Source organism: Glycine soja, chromosome 8 (genome assembly GCF_004193775.1).
Source record: "Glycine soja cultivar W05 chromosome 8, ASM419377v2, whole genome shotgun sequence".
In the NCBI taxonomy this organism is placed as follows: domain Eukaryota; kingdom Viridiplantae; phylum Streptophyta; class Magnoliopsida; order Fabales; family Fabaceae; genus Glycine; species Glycine soja.
In genome coordinates, this window is record NC_041009.1 from 42,309,200 (window position 1) to 42,323,302 (window position 14,103).

Here is a 14,103-nt window from a genome sequence, read left to right on the forward strand (position 1 = left end):
AACTATTAAGTACTATTCAGTTAAAAAAATATAAGTTATTTGTTTTTATTTTTTTTATTAAATATTATTGTGACTTTAATTCAATCATTTTGTTTAACATATAACTAGTCAATATAACTAGTTAATAACTCGTGTGTACGCATGGGTCACTCGATCAACCAAACTTCAAAGGTTGATGTTCATGTGAATTTGAAATCCATTCTTTATGCGAATTTAAAATCTGTGCATACACATAGATAACTTGATTAAGGAAACTTGATGTTCATGCAAAACAATTGTTTCAGATCACAAAATTAATAAACTATATTAAGATGAATCTCATAAGGCTCAAACATAATAATCAAAATAAGTGTTTAAAACTAAAAGGGTTAAAAAGTAAAAAGAAAGTGTAATTAAATATAGAATTGAAATTTCAAATAAGTAAAATAGTTTTTTTTATAAATATATCACAGTATGTCAATTATAATATAAATTACTTCATATTTACATTTGTCAGGTCACATAACAATTGTTAATTTACAGTTAAACACTTGAATTTCAAGCACCTCAACAGTTACCACACTATTTTCTCTAATTACCTGACATAAGAGAGAAAAATTATCAATTTCAAATCCATGTTCATGTTCTATTAACTGCATTTAAAGAAGAAACTATACACATATAAATAAACAATTCTAAATACAAATCTATTAAAATGCTGAAATGAAAATATATCCCATGTGAAAAATAAATAGCTTTTAAAGTGCCACAAATTTAAAATTACTCACTATTAATTTTTAAAGTGCTAAATAAACAATTTTTTATATAATTACTCACTATTGTATATGTCTGATTTTAAAAATAAAACATCAAAAAAGATATATAATAAGTTGAAAAGTTAATAAGATAAAAAATAAATACTTTTGCTAAAGTTAAGTCAACAACACATTATAATAATAATAATAATAATAATAATAATAATAATAATAATAATAATAACAAAATAAATAAATAAATTAATTAAATACAAAAAGAGAAAGTAAGGAAAATTGCTACTTTTCATTGCACTACCGACGTGATTTGTCTCCCGTGTGAATATCAACATTAAAGTTGGTAGAGTATTTTCAATTACAATAAATAAGAAATTCAGAGTATAATTTGATTTCACCCATAAATATAAAGAGAAATAATTAAAATACACAGAAAATCAGAAATATATTATGTAAATAAAAATACAGGAAACAATCAGCAAGATAAAAATAGAAACATTATAAATTAACTGAAAAAGAAAAATGTGATTTAAAAAATAAAACATCAAAAAGGATATATAATAAGTTGAAAAGTTAATAAGATAAAAAATAAACACACTTGCTAAAGTTAAATTAACAACACATAATAATAATAATAATAATAATAATAACAACAACAAAATTATAGCAGCGGGTCACTCAATTATTATTAGTAATAATAACCAATCTCCCTTTTAAATTTGTGGCACTTTAAAAATTATTTATTTTTCACATGGGATATATTTTCATTCCAGCATTTTAATAGATTTGTATTTAGAATTGTATATTTATATGTGTATAGTTTCTTTTTTAAATAACACTGATATTCGAGCACTATGAATTTATATATGAAATCCTCTTTTGTCATGTCTATTCCCATTGTCTGTAGGATTATTTTTAGTAACACTTTATTTAATTAAAGACCAAACCTTATTTTGTAATCATCAAAGCTCAGGGGAACATAAATATTTAACTTTGTGTATATCATTTACGTTGAATTATCTATGTAGCCTTATGCTCGTAATTTTTTAATTTGCAAATGCTTTGACCAGTTCTTTTGTGGCATGAAGTTTTGTAATATGGAAGATGATATAACCAACAAAGTTTCCTTTATACACAATCAAATAAGAAGAAGAAAAATTAACTTTCTTTTCATTTTCTCTCCTATCAAAAAATCATCTCAATTTTCACTCTTTATCTTTCTTTTTCCTTCCACTTTTCTCTCCCAAACTAAGCATAACCTTAAAGTAAACCACTAATTCTCCTGAGACGGATGACCATAGCCGATACATGTGTAGAAAGTAGTTTGCCCTTTGTCTGCTGATCTCATCTGAAATTAGAATGATTAAAATAAATAAATTTAGACTGTTAAATAAGAGCTTCAAATTGAATTGGCAAATATACATTAAAGATACCAGTCTAGTATAATAGGTAGCTTCCCCATGGCCACATTTTTCACATTTCTTGCTGACCTGTCAAAAAACAATAACATATAAACATACAAAAATCTGCTAAAAAAACTACTAAGTATTGCAGGATGCATCACCTTAGAATATTCCATCACCATATGTTCCTCAATTATTTCCATTCCAAGCTCTCTTCTGATATCCTACCAAGCACATGATAACATAAGGAACAATTGCCAATACTCAACATAAAATGAAATATGTTCATGGTTACGATGAAAAAGTCATAATACTTAAATCCAATTTGGTAGTGTGTGGATCCAAAATCAGTGCCATAAGAAAGCTTTTCTATAATATCAAAGTAATGGTATGATGAACTCAAGAGTCTCTTTCCTCCACTGAGTCCAATAACTGCAGCAATAGCCATTATATCCTTTCCTAGCCACTATGTACGATCACCATCAATTTTGCCTATTATAACAATGATCCTAAACAGTATCCACTACTCCTTCTGATAAACCAAAGGATATAAAAAATATTAATTATTGTAATAATATAAATAATGAATTATTCAAGATTTCCTTTATAAAGAAGATTAATAATATACCTAATTTCCCTATTTACATTCAATCATTTTTTTTGTTGTTTTGGGGATTTGGCAAAATATATCATAATATTGAAGGAAGCAAAGATGCAAGAGGGACACATTATTTTTAATTCAGGTGCGGAGAGAAGAGTAAATGAAAGAAATTAGATATCATTCAAACTACCAGTGAGAGTTAGAAAGAGCATACTCTGGACTCTAAATTCATTAGAACTGCAGACTTCGTGGATACCTTGGCACGGTCAAGCTGTACCTGTGTAACTACCATTGCAGGAAGCCTATATTCAATTTGGCACATATCAGGATTCACAGCAAGAGACAAAAAGCAACGCAGATCAAACCTTGTCCTAGTGATGCACTTGTTATTAATTCTCTGGCTGCTAAATCCACAGCTTTTGCCACAAAATCAGAGCCCTATATTGATGCATAAGAAAAAGCACTAAATTTTGATATATAAAGCAGTAACTACTATTGTAAAAAATTCCAAAGAGCCTAAAAGGAGGGAAAAAAAAAGAGAAAGTTGTCATGGTTACACGGTATCCATATAGCAAGAGTTGAGCAATTATTATATAGTTGTAATTCTTCCCTAATTCAGGGAAACCATTTGAGTCATCAGCATTAAATCACATCTAAGAAGAGCCTACAGATGCAATTTTTACCTCCCCTTTACTAATCACGACTGATTCCTTTGCTCTTTTTTTCCAAGAATTCTTGACAACCTCAGCCAACATATCATTGGAATCCCTACCCGGCTTTGCATGTTAACACTGGCTGCTCAAGGCAACCAATTCGACCTATTAAAGCCTGCAACAATACATTAATATTATCAGCCAATATGTGTGCATGATTTAGGAAAAAAAATGGGAAAATAGAGCAAGGCAAAGAATGTGTTTAAAAGAATTGAGAAATATCAGTAAAGTACTAAGCAATTTCTTTAACTATATATCAACGTTCCAACAAAAATACTTGTATGCATCAAAAACCCCAGGTTTGTCGAGGTAAATGTATAAAAAAGGGATAAATTTTAGCGGATGGCGAGGAGTTATTTTTCAAAAGAATGAAACAGGTACATACATTATAATTTTTTATATCAAGGGATGCAATTTAAACATTTTTTTAATTAAATACAAAATATTGACTAAAAGAATGAAACAGGGAAGCAAAAGTTTGCAGCCTCATCAAATAAAAGTGAATAATTAGTACAATGGATATATTATGAAATGATAGAAGTTCTTGTTTAATGTAAAAATACATTCCCATGTGTGTAACCCTCAGTTGCACCCACCATATCAAAATCAAAATAAAAAATTCAAACAAAACTTTAAATGAATAAGAACAAATTAACAATACCCCACATTATCTTCTTAGTATATGCCACTACAACAAATTAGCAATACACCACATCATTTTTAGCATCAATAATGCAAGAAAGAGATCAATGCTCTTAACCATCAAGTCTCTCGGGAGGCTAACAATGGTTGGCAGAACACACAAAAGTTAAATGTGATTGGCTTTCTCATTTGTCTCTTTACTGATGCCATTTTCCCTAAAGAATGCTTATCCACACCAGTGCTGTTTATCCACGTCCTAAGCCAAACTTAAAAGGAGGACTATGATTTAGGTGCATTAGTTACTCGAACCCATTAAAAGAAGTGAACCAATCAAAATAAAATAAAGTGTGCTTCTTTTCTACTGCTTGAGAAGCAAAATGTTAAAAATAATTGCCCAAAGAATTTCCTTCATATGTTATAAACTTAAAATAGATATTAGAGACTATTTAATTTCAAAGTTCACTCGGTCATTATAACAAAAAAAAGGACATCCAGCTAAATAATAATAATAATAATAATAATAATAATAATAATAATAATAGCTTCTAAAATGGTCTCTATAAAAACTCACATTTTTCAGAATCTTAAAATCATTTTTTTTAAAGCTTTTGACTAACAATAGTTATAAAGACTTTAAGCACAGGCAATAGAACCAAGTCAAGGGAGTACCTTTTTAATCTTCTACGACCTTTTTTGGTTTTCTTTATTATCACCACCTACACACACCAGGAACCTCAAAGAAAAATTTCAAAGTTCACTCGGCCATTATAACATAAAAAAGGACACCTAACTACATAATAATAATAATAATAATAATAATAATAATAATAATAATAATAATAATAATAATAATAAAAGAAAATAAAAAAAACACAAACTAAGAGAGAGCAAGAAAAAAACCTGCGCTTCTTCCTGTTGAACAAAAAACCTGGGCTTCTTCCTGTTGAACAATAGATTAAAATAATTAAAGAATATAAATGATATCAATACCAATCAATTGTTACAATGATTATCATCAAAGTCTTGCATGTATCATTCATTAGACACCCAGCGTGGAATTTGCAGGATGCGCACTGATGCACATGAATTTTTAAGATTAAAAACTAAAACTTCATTTAGGCATTTCATCAAACACATAACTTACAACCCATATGGGGAAGATGACAAAAAAATTAGCTCGGGAAAATAAAAAAGGAACCAAAAACAGAGTTGAAAAATCAGTAAAAAAAAACTATTATTAAGAAGCAAACATGCATAACAACAAACAAAATTAGAACCTTGCAAATAAAAACAAATAGCAATGAAACAAACATGCATAACAGCAAAAGAGGAAAAAACATGCTTGTTGGATGCTTCTTCGTCGATAGCCCGACAAAATAAAAAGGAACCAAAAACAAAATTGAAAAATCAGTAAGAAAAAATATAACACTGAGATGTTAATGCTATAAAAGGACACTCGTGAAGAAAACTGCAAAGCAGTGAAACCTGATAATCTTCTGAACTGAGAAGAAGCCATGGCAGTGAGAATAAACGGCTCCATTCAAAACACCCTCTGTCTCCTTAACCCTCCCTTGTTTTCCCTTCGTTACAGAGCTTTTCCCCTGAAGCTGAAACCTCAATTGCATTTTTGTCAAAACCCCTCTCGAGGAGCTTTGTTTTGAGAGAGAGAAAGCTTCCAAGTTGTACAGAGAAAGAAAGTGAGTGAGAGAGAAAGAGAAATGAGTCTTTTGCCACGGGAGAAAGAGAAATGGAAAAATAAAAAGAAAACTGAAAAGACTTGGGATGAAGATTGGAAAAGGAGACACCTGCAACAATACGTGGAGCAACCAAGGGAGTGAAAAATGAAAAGGTTAGAAAAGAGGACATCTGGAACAATACGTGGAGCAACCAAGGGAGTGGGAAATGAAAAGCCTAAAAGACAAAAAAACCAAGGAAATGGACCAAAAAACACATGGCAGCAAGGTGACAGAAAACCAACCCAACCTAGAAGGGCATAAATGACCAAAAAACAAAAAACTTGGACAGGTGTCAAGCTCTCAGCTATGGGTATTTTGACCAAAAAACCAAAATTTTGGACAGCTGTCAACCTCTCAGCCATGGGTATTTCAATATTTTCCATTTACTTCTTTTTTAGTATATATATATTGATTTTACACATGCAGCGGACATTTTTTCTCACTTTCATTTTCATATATACAAGTTACAAGATATGAAAGCAACATAACTGTTATATATGGAAACAAGGGGTTTTAGCCTAGGCCCTTTACAACATGTGCTTGGCCTTGCAACCTCTCCCTCATAGACACACATTACCACCCCCACAGTGATTTTGGGACTAAAAAGAACTTAGAAAGTCCACGGAAATTAGGACCACTTGGAGCAAAAGGAAACCATAAATTCTCTTACCTATGGCTAAGCCAAACTCTTCTTATAAAGTGTAGAAACAATGCTGAGTGTTGTTGGTCTCAATCACTACCAAAGCTTGCAAAAGACAATGCAATAAGGGCCTTATCCATGGGCTCTTGCGAACTCCATCCAACAACCATGATGCACATGGATCTTCAACTTGGTTTCTACATTAGCCAATTAATATAAGTGATGTGGATTGTTCTACATTAGTAGGTCCTTGCATGTCCTTATTGCCATATCTTTTAATAATTAAGTCACTTTATTTATTTATCGGAGTTTTCTAAGTTGTGAATCTTGATTCCAAAACATCAACCACATCAAATAATGATGAAAATAACCCAAACATTTGATTAATTAAACGAAATAATAAGAAGATGAGTCAATCCTTTGCGATGGTTACGATAAGATTTCAATGAATTTTCATTTGGTTATCATATCTCTAGGATATTAAAATAACATAAAAATCTTATTATCATTTTGGGGGGGGGGTGTTGTCATTCCAAAAAGGGGCCATAAAAGGGAAAAAATGATGACATTGATGGTTTCATTTGTGCAAATAAGAGCATGACCATTCTTAGATGTTTTGACATTTTTATAAATTCTTGAAGATTTAAGCATGGTCGGGCTCTTCAAGGGCTTGATTCCAGTGCCTTTTTAAGTTTTTTCATATTTTTTTACTTATGCCTTAGTTATTCCACACTTAAAAAAAATGTGAGTTTGGCCAATAAATTTAGTAAAAAATAAATATAGGTGAAAACTCATACTCAAACATGCATAAAATTTCAGTTTGACTTATTTATCATACTCCGTTGGTTCAACTTATCATAGGTAGGCCTTTGTGTGTTATGCGTATGCATGGCATGGGACGGGACGAGTTTAGTCTCGTCAATCCCCGCCCCCAATTCCCCAAGTTCTTTTTTTTCGTCTCCGATCTTATCTTTTTTTTTTATTCATAAAAATAGAGAAAATAAGATAATTTTTTTTGTAATTGGACTGAATCTATTACCATATGTTAAATTAAAATTTTCAAGTAAAAATTGTTTGATCTCATTTATTTTGATAACTTAAAGAAATAGTAATCATGACACCTTGTTTACCAATGTTGAAATTCCAAGTGCTTAGTAACAGATTAAGTAAAAATTGCTTGCTCTCATTTATTTTTTGAGCTCAACATGAAATTAAATAAAAATTGTACACAATTATAAGATAAGCAATAATGTTATGAATAAAATAAGCATTAATCCATTAAAATTAATAATAGGAACTAGGGTATTGTAAGGTTATAATAGTAATTTAAAATATTTATTGTATCAGAATAGTAGTGGGATAGGAGCGGGGGTGGGGACCAACATACCCGATCCCATCCCCGAACCTAACTTTCTCAATCGAGAAAAACCCAAATTCAACCTTGGTCAACTCGGTTTTTTCCATCAAAGTTGGGGTAGGTCTAGGTCTATCTCCGTGGGGACGAGTACACTTGCCATGCCTTGTTGTGTGAAGGGAACCTAGAAAATGTGTGGCATTCCTTTATTGATTGTTCACAAGCCCAAGCATGTTAGGTAGAGGCAAATCCCTGACAAGTTGTTGAACCTTTCCTATTGCAAGCAAAGAGCCTCATCGAGCTTATTTTCTTGATTATGGACATGACTAATGCTCAACAAAGATCAAAGATTGTTATGCTTCTGCGGAGACTCCTAACTAGGTGGTTACAAGAGTAAAGGATGTTGGACAAGTGACCTCAATAACTTAAGAGAGGGGTGAATTAAGTTTCAAAATTTCTACTAATAAACTTTTAACCCCCTTCTAAATGTGCTCAAAATGCAGAAAAAGAAACATCAATCAATTTAATTATGTTCTTTATGTAACTACCTGTCTCGTCGCTACGATATCACCACTCTAATAACTCAAGAAATTAAATTCTTTTTCTTTCTTTTATGAAAACTCCATTATTTTTGCTTATGAAAATCATAGTAAATTTGAATTTCACAGATATATATATATATATATATATATATATATATATATATATATATATATATATATATATATGTCCCCAAACACGCACCAATGTTTAACCGAATACATGAATATTAATATAGTAGCTCGGTACACATCATACACATAATGAAGATTAAACCAGTTCGTAGATATAATTAAATCTGTGATTTATATCCTTAATCCAAAAAAAAATCATGAACCACTATGGAGGGTTGATTAACAAAACACAACTTTCTTCCCAAAATAATCCCAACGTCATCACGTCGGCTTGGCGGCTTCTCAACAGAATCTCATCCCTTCACCCTACTATTGTCATTCTGCTCCCACAAACAAGGTTCGCGATCATCACAGGTATCAACCACACGATACAAAATTGCAAGGGTGAGTTCATTATAAAAAGAACCAATGTTAAATCCAAATAATCACAGTTAGCAAGAAAACATAAGCAAACATCATGAGCTTACACAACATTCATTATCCAACACTCACATCCAACAATTGTTCATTGTCCACATTCAACAATTACTCATCATCCATCCATGGATCCAATCAAGACTGTACAGAATGATGAATGCACCTGACTCAACTCTCAGATGCAATGTGGTACGTACCAACAACCAAATCCTAGGAAATAGCCTAAGCGTGTCCACACAACACTCTCACTTAGGAAACCATTCAGAGTTCGTCGAAGCCACCCGGTTGTGCACGTAACTGCCCCCCCCATAGGTGATCAACCTGGGGCCCAAAGGAGTTCCTTACCAGGTGACAAGCCCCCTCAGTACAAAGTACACTCTGCCATAATTATTCTATTTCTCGTGTCATATGAGCTATGAACATGGCCAAAAGCAAGTGTCAAAGACCATGAACCAATTAAAGCGCCTAAGCATCCCCTTAGAACTGCTTAGATTCTTTAACCACTTTAGTTTCCCACACAAGGAACGTCCGACAAGGTCAATGCACCCCCCATAAACATACACTACATACGACGTATGAACGTGGCCAAAAGCAAGTGTCAAAGACCATGGACCAATTAAAGCGCTTAAGCATCCCCGCAGCGAATGCTTAGATTCTTTAACCACGCTTGTCCCCACGAATGGGCCATCCGACAAGGTCAGTGCACTCCGCCCCCCATGAACATACACAACATGCACTTGTCAATGCATTTTCCAACATCATCAACATTCCATTTCAATGACATCACCAATAACCACAATAACCTCATTCCATATTGACATAACCATCAATAATAACATCAATTCATGTTGACATGATCACCATTAACAACGTCATCTCAAATCAATATCATCGTAAATATCAACATCACTACATATCAATTAAAGTCACCAATAGCAACATCGACAATGAGTCGCATTCCACATATAAATATATTTTCCATGCATGAGGTTCGCACTCCCCAGGTCTTCAAACAACACAAGTTTAATAAACAATAATGTTATTCATCAACAATAGATATATCGCATCTCATTCGTTAAAAACATAGTTTTTCTTGAAAGAAAATCAGCATGCAATAGGGACAGGCAGATATTCTCATAGCTAGGTTCCCTGACCCTAACTATGGTGTCAAAACGGTAAATTTTATAATGACTCCCCTCACCTATCGTGAGCTCTCCGTCAGTTCCTCTTTGTGTCACTTAGAGGTCTCTCTCTCGTTCGCGCTTGTCGGTCCAACGCAAGTCTCTATTACGCCAAAACGAAAGGAATTTAGTATGGATTTCAAAAACAAGGTCAAAGGTAACATTCAGGGTCAAATACTCCTGTCAAAATATAAAGGGCTGAGGGGTGTTTTAGATTCTACAAATGGAAACATCATTTTAAAATTCCGATCACGCCAATGTGACTGGGGTTCAATGAATGCCACAAAAATAACCTCAATGTTATAAAAAGATAACTTTTACAATGTCTCATTCTCTAGGGTTTTTCAAAGGAAGTATAAAAACAACCTATTACAGTACCTAACACATAAGAGACACTAAGAGGAACTCAACTAGTTAGGAGAAGGCTTAGAAGTCAAGATCACCTCAGAGAAACTATGAAATGGAGGATTGAGGGATTTTCTCCATCGAATCTTCGAGGAGGATTCTGAGGATTCTGCTCCGATTAAAGTGTTCCTCTTGGTGTGGGGGTCCAATGACAAGCAACGGTGGCTCACAGCGGCCACCGGTGGTCTTGGGTGGTGGAAAATAAGGTTTTAAGGTTTGGGAGATGTTTTTGGGAGAAGAGGAGAGTGAAAATTGTATTTTTCACGTTAAGGACGTATTTATAACTTACAACTTTCGCTTAGCGGGCCTGTCGCGCTAAGTCAAAGTCCACTTCTTGCGCTTAACGCAAGGATTTAGGCTTAGCGCAACCCCCTCTGCACTAGGGCTCACTTAGCGCACCTTTTGGCCACTCAGTGCAATTTCCCTCGGTTGGAGTTGGGCTTAGCGCAGCTTTTGGCCGCTCAGCGTAATTCCCCTTGGTTGGAGTTGCGCTTAGCGCGCCATACTCGCTTAGCGAGAGACCAAAATTTATTATTTTCAAGATCCCAACAGTCAGTCTGTAGAAACATATCTTAGAGATATCTAGGAAAAATTTGAAGACGATCCAACGGTTAACGAATCCGGTATCGTGATTTCATCGAACTAGGTTTTGGTAAAATCTAAAATCTCATACTTTCAACTTAGCTCAACAAAACTCCACATAATTCAACATCTATATCAAGAAATTCACACATGAATAGTTCAAGGCATACTTCAACTTATTCAAGTCTATCATATAGTCAAACAACACAATAAATGCAATTAAACATTGATTTATAACTTATAATATCTCAGGGTGTTACACTTTAAACATGCAAGACAAAATTGATTGTAATAACATAAATGAGATAAGGGAAGAGAGAAATGTAAACTCGATTTATACTGGTTCGGCCACTTTCTGTGCCTACGTCCAGTCCTCAAGCAACCTACTTGAGATTTTCGCTAACTTTGTAAAAAAACCTTTTTACAATTTCTGAACACCCAAGGAATCCCTTTCCCTTGTGTTCAAGAAACTCATAATTCAAGAAACAATCAGTCTCTTGATTACAACTTACTTTCTGAGATGAACAAAAAAATTTCTCTCTTTTAGAGTGGATAATACAATTTAATGTTCCTGTATGAACTCTCAATAGATTTGCAAGTGTTTGCCCAAGAGTTGTTGAGAGAGCATTTGACAATGAAGTTCTCCTAGACTATCTCTCTCTTACTTTTCAAAGTCAGACACACATATATATAGACCCTTCACGCCTTTTCAAAATGGTTTGAAGAGATGTGTCTTTTCAAAAAGCTTTTTTTGAAATTCTTCACTGGTAATCGATTACAGGTTTCTGGAAATCGATTACACAGTTATATTTTGAAGGGTCATGATTTTTCAAATTGAATTTCAAGAGTTCCATTGTTGATAATCGATTACACATCAATGGTAATCGATTATAACTTTTAAATTCAAATTTCAAAATCTTTCTAAAAGCTGATTTTTTAAAATTGTCTTCTGGTAATCGATTACCAGAGCCTTGATATGTTGGAAACAATGTGTTTTGAGGCAAAAACTGATCTTGAATAAATCTTGAAGCAATGCTTATTTGTTGATGCAACCTTGTCTTAATCTTGAAGCAATGCTTAACCTTTGAATGTTTGTTGAAGTGATCTTGAAAGCAACCTTGTTTGATTATTCTTTAACTTCATCAAAATCATGTATTCATACATTCATAATCTCCCCCTTTTTGATGATGACAATCATTATCAAGTGAATTCTTCTCAGCATCATCAAAACCTGCATTACTCACATTCAAGAAATCCATTTCCCAAGGAATCCCTTTCCCTTGTATTCAGGAAACTCACAATTCAAGAGACAACTAGTCTCTTGATTACAACTTACTTTTTGAGATGAACAGAAAGATTTCTCTCTTTTAGAGTGGATAATACAATTGGATGTTCCTTGATGAACTCTCAATAGATTTGCAAGTGTTTGTCTAAGAGTTGTTGAGAGAGCATTTGACAATGAAGTTCTCTTAGACTATCTCTCTCTTACTTTTCAAAGTCAGACACACATATATATAGACCCTTCACGCCTTTTCAAAATGGTTTGAAGAGATGTGTCTTTTCAAAAAGCTTTTTCTGAAATTCTTTACTGGTAATCGATTACAAGTTTCTAGAAATCGATTACACAGTTATATTTTGAAGGGTCATGACTTTTCAAATTGAATTTCAAGAGTTTCGTTGCTGATAATCGATTACACATCAATGGTAATCGATTACAACTTTTAAATTCAAATTTCAAAACCCTTCTAAAAGCTGATTTTTCAAAATTGTCTTCTGGTAATCGATTACACTGCTTGACAATCGATTACCAGAGCCTTGATATGTTGGAAACAATGTGTTTTGAGGCAAAAGATGATCTTGAATAAATCTTGAAGCAATGCTTGTTTGTTGATGCAACCTTGTCTTAATCTTGAAGCAATGTTTGACTTTTGAATGTTTGTTGAAGTGATCTTGAAAACAACCTTATTTAATTATTCTTTGACATCATCAAAATCATGTATTCATACATTCACAAATGAGATTCTGGAGGATTGGAGTAAAACAAAGCAATCTAGAAGACCATTGGCTCATCCAATTACTAGGGAGGAGCTTAGATGGATTGCACCACCAAAGGTTTCTTTAAGTATATTGTTGATGCAATGTTCTTCGCTAAACATGTGTGTGTGTGTGTGTTGGCTTTGACATATGCATTAAGGATGAGCTTGATAGATTCCTACAGAAAAAATCGAGCAGAAGATAGTTTTTGTCAAGGTGGACGAAGTGGAAGTAATGACGTTGGAAGAAACCATCTCATAATTGAAGGAACTAGATATCCATGATACTATTATTGAAATAGTCAGAAGATGATCAATATAATAAATAACAATAAGAGATTTGACAAAATTTAAATAAATAATAAAAAATATAGCTTCCTTTTTAACGATTTATCTAACTTTAGTCTAAAGATTATTTTGTTAGGAGACAAACAAGTTTAATTGCTTATTCTCTTTTTGCTAAGACAACTAATATTAATGCTAGTCACCAAGTGTATTAACAAATACCCCAATGTATTGCTGAACAGATTTGTATTGAAATAATATAAGGCAAATTTCATAAAAAAAGGTATTATAATAAAGATATAACAAAAAAACAAAATATAATCATAGAAAAGGAGAATACTAGTATTAAATACCACCCCCTTGGGCCATTGACTCAACAACGACTAGAAGACCCTCACTAATTTCTTTCAAAAATTAATTAAACAGTCAATTCGTACCTTTTTCTTTCCCACTCACTCTCGATTTTCTCGCGAAAAATCACCGAACAAAACGAAAAAGCGCAGTGGCAATCTCGCAATTTAGCCCAACAGCAAGGCCAATCTTCTTCGTCCCTTCACTTTTATTAGTTGCTTTCCCTTTCGCCCATTTTCTTTTCCTTTCTTTATTTTTTCACTTCCTTTTCTCACTCACACTGAAGTTTTTTTTTTATGCTTTTTTTTTCCCCTTCTTCTTCACTCTATCTGTCTAA

The 14,103-nt window shown here is 32.9% G+C and overlaps 1 protein-coding gene across 2 annotated transcripts; it reads right to left on the reverse strand.

The window, feature by feature from the left end:
• Nucleotides 1-1,871: 1,871 nt before the first annotated feature.
• LOC114424639 (mitochondrial-processing peptidase subunit alpha-like) lies at nt 1,872-6,022 on the reverse strand. 2 transcript variants are annotated; one of them, XM_028391503.1, is made up of 8 exons: nt 5,594-6,022; nt 4,778-5,048; nt 3,437-3,581; nt 3,119-3,191; nt 2,968-3,038; nt 2,314-2,376; nt 2,183-2,239; nt 1,872-2,097 (listed from the first exon to the last, which is right to left on the reverse strand). In XM_028391503.1, exons 3-8 carry the CDS (start codon nt 3,506-3,508, stop codon nt 2,023-2,025), a joined length of 411 nt encoding a protein of 136 aa, XP_028247304.1. In that variant the 5' UTR covers nt 3,509-3,581; nt 4,778-5,048; nt 5,594-6,022; the 3' UTR covers nt 1,872-2,022. The 2 variants fall into 2 exon arrangements, 1 of the variants encoding a protein (XP_028247304.1); XR_003669045.1 differs by having other exon boundaries at nt 2,183-2,234; nt 2,968-3,191.
• Between the last annotated feature and the right edge of the window lie 8,081 nt (nt 6,023-14,103).

Excerpts from the sequence above, each read along its gene's own strand:
- LOC114424639 (XM_028391503.1), bottom strand. The coding sequence starts at position 3,508 with ATGTTGGCTGAGGTTGTCAAGAATTCTTGGAAAAAAAGAGCAAAGGAA. Across the intron at positions 3,192-3,436 it reads TCGTGATTAGTAAAGGGGAG|GGCTCTGATTTTGTGGCAAA; the intron begins GTAAAAATTGCA and ends GCATCAATATAG. Across the intron at positions 2,240-2,313 it reads TGGTGATGGAATATTCTAAG|GTCAGCAAGAAATGTGAAAA; the intron begins GTGATGCATCCT and ends GTTTTTTGACAG.